The sequence below is a fragment of the Garra rufa genome, chromosome 5 (genome assembly GCF_049309525.1).
Source record: "Garra rufa chromosome 5, GarRuf1.0, whole genome shotgun sequence".
Classification (NCBI taxonomy): domain Eukaryota; kingdom Metazoa; phylum Chordata; class Actinopteri; order Cypriniformes; family Cyprinidae; genus Garra; species Garra rufa.
In genome coordinates this window covers 23079618-23091892 of record NC_133365.1, presented here as the reverse complement: position 1 = coordinate 23091892, position 12275 = coordinate 23079618, and the positions used below count along the sequence as shown (strand labels likewise).

Below are 12275 nucleotides of genomic sequence, written 5' to 3'. Positions count from 1 at the left end.
AGATGGTGGGCCGTAATTATGAGCTGTCTCTGTGACTTGCCGCATCTCACAATCTAATCATAGCTGAGCTTCCAAAACCCCCACCTGCCCTCATATAAGACTCTGTGACCAAACTCACATTTATATTGCACGTTCATTTATAATTATAACCCCTTTTATTCAAAACTTTTTTTTTAATCAATAAGGTTCTGATTGTAATTATAGGGATTTAAAAAATTCAAAACTGCCAAAAAACAACCTTGAAGCAGCCTACATGATCCAATGTGCATTTTCTAAAGATGCCCTGAATTTGCTGGGTTAATAAAAGGCTTTCTGCCACTGTGTTTTCAGATTACCCAGAATGCCAGTTGCTTTTCATCCCCACTCTCTGTCAAACATTGACCTTTTCTTGCATTAGCTTTATTTTAAAGTAATGTCACACCATTTAAGAGCCAGCATATGATCAATGTACGACAGATTGCCCCTTCAAACATTATTAGAAGCCTATTAATAATACCCACTCCCACAAATAACACTTATTTCCTTTGACTTAAATATCAATGTAGTGGATGTGTAGCAGGCTTTTTTAATACAAAAACATCACTGTTCACAATGCCTGACATGTATTTTTATTCATTCAATATTTACATTGCTATTACAAAATATCTGACATACCATACACTTACATTTACTTACTATGTAAAAGGTGGCCATTGCATGGTTTTCTTTTTTCAAAGGCAAACAAGTTGCTAGGACTTGATGTACAAGGACAGGACCATGTTGAAAAACACATACAGCAGTAGTTATTGTGATTAAAAACTGTACAGCATTTACATTTCGTTATATTTGCATGAGCACATACTGATAAAAAATATTGAGTAACTCCTGTTCGGAAACGGGTCATTCTTTAAAAAAAGCCGTAAAACAACATACTGTGATTCTTGGGTTGGAAATGCACATTTCATGAAAGAAATAAGGATTGTTAGTTAGTTGATCAACAGCAAATGACTGAAATATAAACACAAGTGAAGCACTAAGCAAACTAAGCAAGTAAATCAGGGGTCAGCAACCAAGATGGAGCTATAAATACTGTACTATTAAAGATTTTAACTCACCCATGCTAGTCTGAAGAAGTATACGTCTTTGACAAACCACTTACCAACTGTTTCGCACATAGAAGTTGTAGGTTTTTTCCTCCAAACAATCACTATACTCCCCCAGCTTTTTAGTGTAAAACCCATGATAAGTATATATACTTATCTCTAAAGTTCTTTATTCAATTTACAATAGTGAAATAAAATGTCACAGATATTTAGTTTTAGGGCCTAAAAGCCTTCTTTCATGGAGGCTGAGAGTGCTTTTATTTTCTATTGTTAACTGAATAAAGAAATTTCAGAGAAGTAACTTTAGAATAAAAATACATTATCATCATTTTTGGAGATTTTCACACAGTATGTAGAATCCTTCCCATTCCACATGCAAATTACAAGTCTAAAATCTATTTTATGAAGAAGAAGGAGAGAAAACGCTTAAGAAATATACAGTTGAGGTCAAAAGTTTACACCCCCCTTTCAGAATCTGCAAAATGGTAGTTATTTTACCAAAATAAGAGGGATCATACAAAATGCATGTTATTGTTTATTGAGTACTGACTTGAATAAGACATTTCACATAAAAGATGTTTACATATAGTCCACAAGAGAAAGTAATAGTTGAATTTATAAAAATGACCTGGGTCAAAAGTTTACATCCCCTTGATTCTTAATACTGTGTTGTTACCTAAATGATCCACAGCTGTTTTTTTTTTTTGTTTAGTGATAGTTGTTCGTGAGTCTCTTATTTGTCCTAAACAGTTAAACTGCCCGCTGTTCTTCAGAAAAATCCCACAAATTCTTTGGTTTTCCAGCATTTTGCGTATTTTAACCCTTTCCAACAATGACTGTATGATTTTGAGATCCATCTTTTCACACCGAAGACAACTGAGGGACTCATATGCAACTATTACAGAACGTTCAAACTCTCAGCGATGCTCCAGAAGGAAAAACTATGCATTAGGAGCCTGGATATGAAAACTTTTGAACAGAATGGAGAGTACATTTTTAATTTTTATTTTGCCTAAATATCATATTTTTTTCATTTAGTACTGCCCTTCAGATGCTACAGAACATAGATATGTTTCCCAGAAGACAAAATAATTCAAATTGGTCCTGATCTTCAAGAATCTCTTGTGGACTATATGTAAATGTCTTTTATGTGAAATATCTTAACATTCTGCAGATTCTGAAAGATGTAAACTTTTGACCTTAACTGTACAAGATTCTTTTCTCATCAAATAAGTTTGAATTTGTGATTAATCATCTTATGTAACATTAATCATGTTAGGGTAACATGGATCATCACGTTTTAACTATGAAATCTGTTACATTAACTTTAAATGCATTGTGGATGTGTGACACAATGATTAATTTCATGACAATAGCACTTCATTACAAAAAGGTTGCTGAACCCTGAAATAAATAAATAAATAGTTGAATACGCTTTGAACAAATAGTGCAAAATTGCACCTCTCCCCAGCTTGAGAGTCTGATATTAGTTACATTAAACGCCTTACTGTAGTCACACTTTTATTCTCATTAAAGTGTCTTCTAAAGGGTCTGCATGTTTAGCGATGATCAAATTGCAATAATAGACAAGTAAGGGAGTAGCTGAAGTGTATAATCTTTGTGCCTCTAGTGTCACTGAATGTAACTGCCAGAATAATGATTGTTTTCAAACAGATTTCCACCTTTGTCTTCCATTAGTCAAAAAACATATAGTTATAAGTCGCAAACTCTTGCTGATTGCTGACCCAGTGTTGCTGTTTCTGACTGGTTGGTGTTTTTATAGCACCACAGCATTTATGTACATATAGCTTACTTATAGTTTGCATAAGCTGTGTCTGCATAAGCTGTGATAAGATGAAGTATACTGACACTAAAAAAATTACACACTTCAGCATTAAAATTATTTACATCCATGGCTATTTTTTGAGCCATATGCTTTTCATTCTGCTGACTGCTTCTCAAACGATCACGGAGGTTAAGCTGGATAAAATATTATAAATCACACTTGTAATGACATCTTTCTCAACAGAAGGAGAAAAGGAAACTCAATTATAGTGCAATTATAACCTTCACCTGCAACATAGCTAATGGTCATAATCATCTACTCTGTACTGAAACTTGTGAATCATGTGTGGAATCCAGCAGTTGATTTCTATGGATTTCTGTTTAAAATGGAACACAGATTTTATCATTGGAGATTTTTTTTTCTTCTCACAAATGAATTGTGCTTTATTTATTTTTTCCAACCACAAAAATGAACTGTCACATGTCAAATTAAACAACTACTTCAGTGAACATACTAGACAGAAAAACATAGACACAACTTTATATAGCTCAGATAAGTTTGTGTACCAGTGATGTACACAAAAAATACTATAGACATACATTGGCTGCAATGTCATGTGAAGTACCAATGTAACATGCATGATCATTTTTGTCATGGGCTTCAATAAAACTATTTAATTCCTATTTACATTGTCCTTCATAGTCGGTAAGTCAAAGGCATTCATTTCTGTTTACTTAATGGTGCGCTCAGTTTTTTTATATATAAATAAATGTTTTAACTTCTTAAAAAACAATGACAAAAAAATGTATGCTCTGATAAAAGTTGTGGAGTAGAGTGCGTCACTTAATGGGGTAGATATGTTGAGATCACATGACTAGACAAATACTACTTTATTTTGGCTGTCATCATCATATCATTAGCTCATGAAATTATTTAATCACAATTGACTGCAAATGGCACATTTCTACAAGGAGTATTGTTAAGTGAAACCTTTTGCTTTAAAGTTTGTTTCTTCATCAGAAATTGAGAAAATTTGTGTTACATCACTACCTCATCAATAGATCCTCTGCAGTAAATGGGTGCCATCAGAATGAGAGTCCAAACTGCTGATAAAAACATCACAATAATCCACAAGTAATCCAATGTCTTGTGAGGCGAGAAGCTGTGTGTTAGAAACAAATAACTTTAAACCATTGCTTCCGACAAAAATATAAGTCCTCGAACCATAATAAATAGCCCTTTCTTCAGTGAAAAAGTAGCTTCATCTAGCCCAGGAGAAACATATGCACGAATCATGCAAAAACAGTCCAAAATAAACTTTTTAACTGAATCAAGTGTTATTATGGATTATGGTATTTTGGCCAGATAACAGAAGTCTCAACAGTCATGTTTTGTAACACCATGATGTTCTTATTAGCTGTTTATACTCATTCTGACAGCACCATTCACTGCAGAGGATCCACTGATGAGTAAGTGATGTACAGTAATGCTCCTAAAATTCTCTAAATCTGTTCCGATGAAGAAACAAACTCAAATACTAAATTTTGGCCTGAGGGTGAGTACATTTTCAGCAAATGTTCATATTTGGGTGAACGGTTGCCTAAAATTGCATAATTCTGCACTTCAGGCCCTGGGGTGTCCGTATATGTTTAAAACAACTAGTGCAACATAAACAAAACATTGCTGAGTGCACCTTTATTATCTTTGTGTTCTGGCTTAGCCAAAACCGTAAATGGCATTTTCACTTTATTTATTTGTCTTTACAATAGCTATCTCTTTCTCTTTATTAACAAGTTCTCAAACAAATAAATAGATTGGTTATTAAATAAATACTCGAATAAACAGAGCTGTAAGCATTTTATAACCAGTTGCTCGCCACTAAATTGATACAATGATGTAATTATGACATTCCCGTCCCTGCTTGCATAAAGTCTCTGTGGCAAGATCCAGTTACCGATCATCTCAAATTGCTTCAGTTCTACAATGAATCACATTCACACTCCAGTTCCAAAGAGAACAAACACACGTTTGCACGTGCACTCCACTGCCAGAAATAATGGAGACACACAAATAAAACTCTGCTTTTACATTCATTTGAACCTCCATTTTCTGGGATGAGTTCTTCTGCTGTGCCCTAAAAGCATGGCTTTGTAAATCCCTCATTTCACATGGCGGTGAAAGATGGCACTAACCTCTTGTGAAAATCTCCATCTCTCCTCCTCTACGCGTGCAGTGAATAATGTCCTCAGCAGTGCAATATCTTTATGAAAGCCTTTCTGAACTCCACATTGAAAGTGGTATATATGATGGGGTTGACGGCGCTGTTCACATATCCCAGCCAAGTGAAGGCATTGTACATTTCCAATGGCACCACGCAGCTCGTGCAGTGAGTTTTCAAAATGTGAGTAATAAAAAAGGGCAGCCAGCAAATAATGAAAACACCTGCAACAGAGAAAATAAAGCTGAGGTATTCTGAGGACAAGACCTCAATCTGGGACGGTTGAGGAATTCTTGTGTAAAATGACAGCATCGTGACCTCACCTAGAACTATAGCCAGCATCTGAGTAGCCTTTTTTTCCTTATGCTGCGACATCTTCCTCTTGCTCATGGTTTTGGTCACTGTAGTTCGGGTTTTGCCATTGGGCAGTGCCTGAGTTTCAACAGGTTTGGCTTCTTTAGGGGTCTGGACCTCCTTGGCATGCCCATTTTTCCCGTCTCCATTTGACTGACATTCACCGTGGGAGGGAGAGGCATGGATAGGGCTTGGGTTGGCCAGCAGGTCGACAACCAAAGTGGATGCTAGTTTCGTTTTCTCAGGAGGGCTGGTGTCTGCCACGATGTCCACCCCCATGTCACCACCCTGGTGCAGGACCTCTTTTATCAGTTGCTGTTGAAGACATGTTTGTGATTAGTTGTATGATGACACTTTAAATGTCATTTACTAGTTTAGTTTTAATTTAAGTTAAGTTAAAGTATTTTTTAGTTTATATTTGCACAATATAAAATATATATGATAGAAAAGCTAATAAATACAATTCATGTACAATGCAGACTGAAGCAGAAAACTTAAAGGGCCATGTTTAATATTGACAGCTAGCAGTGGAAATGGGTACTGCAGTCCACATTTAAAATATTGTTTCTCTTGCCTCTTCCTTCTAAAACACAACACTCAGATTTAGGCAAGCAAGAAGAATAAGCGCAACTGACCCTTCGCAAACAGCTTGATTGATAGACAATCTGACCAATCATAACGCCGAATCCGCCATTTTGTCTGACAAACAAATCAGACAAATCAATAACATTAAAAATAAATTTGAATCAGTCTGATTATTCCTCCGGGAGTAATTTGAGCAGCGTGCTGCTTTTCATAATTTAATCTCATGACGGGCAACAGCGGCAGCGCTGACAATCGTGTCAATCAAACAATGTTACACATTAAAATAAAGGATGAAATACATGGTAGGGCATCAGTATAAATAACCTGTTTCAAATATTGATGTTTATTGCTAAGTCTAACTAAATTAGTTTCAATTTCTTCACAAAACTTGCGTCCGTCCATTGACAATAATGCAGGCAGAAATTCCTTTACACTACTAATCGGAGCCAGATGTGACGACACGCGGACTGTAAAAAAGGCCTATCAGGATCTGTCACGAAACATGAAAGAGCCGCAAAAAAGGTATTGTTTGAATTTTAAAGCTGATACTTTGTTTCAATATTCCTCTGGTGTTTTAACATTCCTCTGGTGATAAACTGTTTAAGATGGATGCCAAGGCTTTTTAGGTTGGGTTGAATTTGTGATCTCTGACCCAGATTGTTTGCTGGCTTTCTTTGTTGCAATATACACTGTGTTTTCTGCCAACTGGCAACACTGGGTGTCGAAATACTACTTGGTTAACTGGCAGTGGGTGGAATCATACAGGCAAAACAAAAAGAGACATTCTGACAAGAACATACATTTTAAAGTAGAATAACTGGATGTAGGATTGTTTTTCGGAGAAACAAATATGTGAACTTAGCATGTTCCCTAAATATCTGCAAACATTTTATGGTATTTTTATGCTCAAGTATAGTCAAAAAATTAAGAAAAAGAACTAAATTAACATACAAATATATCTAAATGTATATCAGTGTAAAAAGCATCAAAAAGCAAAGAATAAACCAGAAAGAATCTCTATAAGATACATGAAATACATAAACAACAAGGAAGAAGGAAACAAGATTCCCCTAAATCCTCCAAAACTGAATTGAGGAAGGTAAAAATGAAAAATGAATATATCTTATAAATGAAAACACATGTTTGAAGGATAATGCGAAGTTTCAGAATGTATGAATTTGATTTTGAAGTAAAAAGACAATCTGTAGTAACCTAATATTATTATACAGGTAGATTTATGTATTCTACTGCTAACCCGATCCGTTTGTTCTCTCCAACTTAAACTCTCTTCAACAAAAACTCCTAAGAATTTTGTTGCTGACACTTGAGGGACCTTCAACTTATTTGCACTAACCTGACAATTCCTGACAGCACTAATTGGTGACCTTATGGCCTCTCATTAACTATTCACATTTAAAGCAGTTGCTAAATCAACGCTTGTTTAACACAGGCAGGCTGTCAGCATGGATGTATGACTCACAGTAATCCAACTATAATAAACATGCAGTTTGTGAAAGAGAAGAATCCACAGAGTTTTGCTTTTTATTTACTAACTTATTTTTTCTCCACTTTTTAACCATTAAAATTAAGTGAGGAATGAACAAGCAAAAAATATGTAGTAAAATCTATAAATGAAAAGAAAACATCAATGTCACATTAACTTAATTAACATTGCATACTTGACTCAACCCTTATCTTCCACTGAACACTGTTTTTCCAAGGTTGTACTGTTTTGTTTTTACATTCTGCATTATGTTCATAATGTAATGAGGAATGTTCTTTTTAACTGCTTTTTTTGACACTAAGAGTGGTTAATAATTACGGTGACGCATTGCTGCCACACATTTATTTTTTTTCCCACTCAGCTATGTCGTTAAAACGAGATCTTTTCTCGTAATAACGAGATCTTTTCTCGTTAAAATTACATCTTTTCTCGTAATAACGAGATCTTTTCTCGTAAAAACGACATCTTTTCTCGTAATAACGAGATCTTTCCTTGTAAAAACGAGATCTTTTCTCGTTAAAACGACATCTTTTCTCGTAAAAACGAGATCTTTTCTCGTAAAAACGACATAATTATCTCGTTAAAACAACATAATTTTCTCGTTAAAACGACATCTTTTTCTCATAATAACGACATATTATGTCATAAAAACGATCTGATGTTCCTGTTACAGATGATATGATTATATTATGTGAGCGAGCTAAGCGTTTGTCCGCGCTGCCTTCGCCACAGCCCTGACCTAAAGGAGGATGCACGCTGCCGAAGTTATATAGAAATACACTGTTTTAATCATTTTAATGTAATGGTTTCAATTGTAACGTCATGTTTATTAGGTTTAATCTCCAATCTGTCTACAAATCCTCAGACCCAGAGGATTTAAGATGATTATATCAAAACTGTTATTTCTGAATAATCGACTCGCTTGGAATATTATTTGGATGAATAAAGTTGGATTTTACAGAACATTTAAATACTAACAGAAATAAATAAAAGAAAAATGACACGGTTTGATCGTGTTATGATGATGATGATTTCATTCTGTTTAAAAAATGAAAAATAAATAAAGCCAGATTTTTTATATATATTTTTTTTTGTTCATGAAAAGAGTGCTTATGCTTTCATATTTGTGTGTGAGCGGCCCTGAAAAGCCACTTTTCAACTCAGCCTACTGTCTGTCCCATCATGCAGAATAAATGTTCGTCTGATGTACCGCTCTGCAAATTAGTCACAATAACGTTTCTTTGCAAGTCTCATATAAGCGCAACACTGCATTAATTCGGTCAGCTGCGACAGCGCGATTACATACAGAGGAAAGAAATATAAATGTCTGCTTTATTTTATGTACTTCCACAATAACAACAAAACGTTACAACACATAACCCAGAACAACCACCCGATGCGCGGCTTGATTCTGAAGATATAAGATTAAAGAATATATATACTTTGTCTGATTTATATATATATATATATATATATATATATATATATATATATATATATATAAATCAGACAAAGTATCAAGGCCACACAGGCATAAACACATATTCAAGCAATAAGCTCATTTGTTTTACCCACGAACAAAAATACGAAAAATTGAGCTATAATTTTCATTTTTCTTTTTCTTAAACAAAGCAAAATAATAATAGACTACTCTAATTGTTATTATTATTATTATTATTATTTATTATTACTGTTAGGCGTATTATTATATTTTTATTATAAAATCTCATTTAAGATGATCAAAACTATTAATTCTGAAAAATCGACTTTTTGACTGATTTAACAGCAAATCGAAATACGAGCAGAAATAAATAAATAGATTTTTACAATAAAACAATTTAATAATAGGCCTAATAGCCTAATAATAATCATTATAATAATAGCTTGTTATTATTATTTCGTTTTGTTTGAGAAACGGAAAAACGATTAATTATATAGGTTAGTTAATTTTTCAATTTTTCAAACAGAACGAAATCATCATCATCATTTACACGATCAAACCGTTTGTCATTTCTCTTTTATTTCCATCTGATCGTATTTCGATTTGCTGTTAAATTAAATTTAAGTCATCCAAATAATATTCCAAGCCGATTATTTTATATATATTATATATTTATATATAGCCTACATGTGAAATTATATCTTCAGAATCAAGCCGCGCATCAGGTGGTTGTTCTGGGTTATGTGTAAGCACATTGGTAGGCTACAGATAATGAACTCACACGGGAAAGACTGTACACTAGGTTACATCTTGTTGGATTTATACGAATTGAATAAATACAATTTAATTTTGTTTTTGTTTTTTGAAGTAGATTTTTCAAACTGCCTATACATAAGGTGCAACAGCGCACCCGGTATTTTTACAAAAGCAATTTGTAACGTTTTGTTGTTATTGTGGAAATACATAAAATAAAGCAGACATTTATATTTCTTTCCTCTGTATGTAATCACGCTGTCGCCGCTGACTGAATTAATGCAGTGTTGCGCTTATATGAGACTTGCAAAGAAACGTTATTGTGACTAATTCGCAGAGCGGTACATCAGACGAACGTCTAGGTTACGTAGGTAACCCTCGTTCCCTGAAGGAGGGAACGGAGACGTTACATTGGGATCTTGTTTGAGAGACCAATCATCTCTGAGCCTTATTCAAAAGGCCAATGAAAATTGGCGAGTGGAACGTGCATGCCGGCCACGCCCCGTACATACGGGTATATAAGATGGCGGCGCGCACCACTCAGTCAGGTTTTTGCTGAAGAGCCGTATCGAGCCGGCGTCAGCGCGACGTAGGACGTGGCAGGGGAATGTAACGTCTCCGTTCCCTCCTTCAGGGAACGAGGGTTACCTACATAACCTAGACGTTCCCCTTCAGTCGAATCACTTCGACTTTACATTGGGAACTTAGACCCATGGAACAGGCCACGGCCCTGACGCCGCGTTACGCCCTACGCCACGTGCAGACAGGCGGACGTGTCCGCAGGCGGGTAGGAACGTAACCTTTTTTTATTTTATTTTTGCATTTAACTGCTTTGTATTGTAACCAATAAATAATAATTTTATTGTTACTAGTGCCTCTCGTGAGATTTTACTTATAACTATTAAATAAACCTTAACCACGAACAACCACAAGGGGAGTCTTCTACGTCATTCCTGAAGGACTGCAACCTGCGGGCAGGTGAGTAACTTTTGGTTTTGGCTAGATTTGACTGTCCTTACCCTACCTGAATAATCAGTGTTGGGGAGTAACTAGTTACATGTAACGGCGTTACGTAATTTAATTACAAAATAAATGTAACAGTAATTTGTTACAGTTACTTAGAAAAATGTGTAATTAAATTACAGTTATGAAAATGTTAATGGGTTACATCTAAAGATTTTCTTTAAAAATCTGGGATATGTTGAATAATATTAATCTGTTGCTTTGCCTGTTTTTTATATGCACGATGCCTTCTGCTAAGGCCATTTATTAAAGCAGTGTTATTCTGATGCTTTTGATTGGTTTGAATTTGCGGTGCACCACGTCAACCAATTAGGTTAATCCTCTTTATCAGCGCTTTCATCGTCCCCTTTGTGTATTCGAGACCAATATTAAAAACATTCATAACAAATTAGCTAGCCTGCTAGCTGCCTTTACCAGACACACTTGTATTTATGAACCCTTTCACAAAAAAATATCGCTTTTTTTTTTTGAATAAGGTTGGTAATGTCAGATCTAACTTGCGATTTTATCACATTAACCCATTTTAATTTTGAGTGTCATTTGCAAAATAAGTGTTTACACTACTGCGTGATTTTCAGCTGAAACGTGACTACTGATTTGAAGGATGAAAATCCGCTGCAGTTTAGTTTATTTTCGAATAATATAGATCTATTTTTCTCAAGGGCTTGAAACTTTTCTCTATAATGATCGATGTTGACCTAACGTGCCACCTAGTGGACAAATCTCTCAATTAGTTTGTCCCATTTTGTCTTGCAAAATCGAGCTATCATCTAGTGTAGCACCCCAGTTGGTCACTGAATCTAAGCAGTGTTTTAGATGAAATGTAACTTTATTTAAAACAATTAAAAAAAAAACAAAAACAAAACAATACCATGGATTTTATGACACAGCTACAATGATGGAGTCTGTTTGGATTTGGCAGTATCTATTCTAGAATCTATTCTTTCTTCTGTTAGTGAGAAATAATTATTAGCCCTGTATGGTATAATGATTTCCCTTCACACATAGTGGTAAAAAAAATAATAGTATGCAGATTTTTACTATTTTTTTATTATATCAGTAATAAGAAAAAAACGTGTTTTTACTACATTATTATAATCTAGAATTGTGTTTTCTCTTAAATATAACAAAAATTAATAATCTAGTATTTTAAATATATAATTCAGATATTTAAAGAAATCTTTTTTAAGATTTAAGTTTTTCAAGGCATTGTTACATGCCAGTGTGTCCTGTCATAGCTATGGAAAATTTTGATTTTGTAACAACAGTAAACAATTTTTTGTTATAAGGTCTGGTTTTGTGATGCCTTTACTTTAAAATTAAATTAATATAATCTTAATTCAAGTGATGAAAGATTTTGAAATTCTAACAGTAAACTACTGTAAGGTCACACCTGCTTGGTATAAATGCTTGAAAATGATTTAGTTGAAAAATCCATTAGAAACTTAAAAGTAATCAAAAATTAATCAGATGTAATCAGTTACTTTACTTTTCTAAAGTAATTGAAAAGGTACACTACTTATTACATT

At 34.3% G+C, this 12275-nt stretch overlaps 1 protein-coding gene across 1 annotated transcript in view; it reads right to left on the bottom strand.

The window, feature by feature from the left end:
• Positions 1 to 601: 601 nt before the first annotated feature.
• The window catches only part of drd2b (dopamine receptor D2b), a 92954-nt gene continuing 81280 nt past the window's right edge, over positions 602 to 12275 (bottom strand). The window contains exons 7-8 of the mRNA XM_073839942.1: positions 5410 to 5755; positions 602 to 5310 (exon numbers count right to left, since the gene is read on the bottom strand). Coding sequence (XP_073696043.1) covers positions 5114 to 5310; positions 5410 to 5755 — 543 coding nt within the window. The 3' untranslated portion in view covers positions 602 to 5113. The remainder of the gene's footprint in view (positions 5311 to 5409; positions 5756 to 12275) is intronic.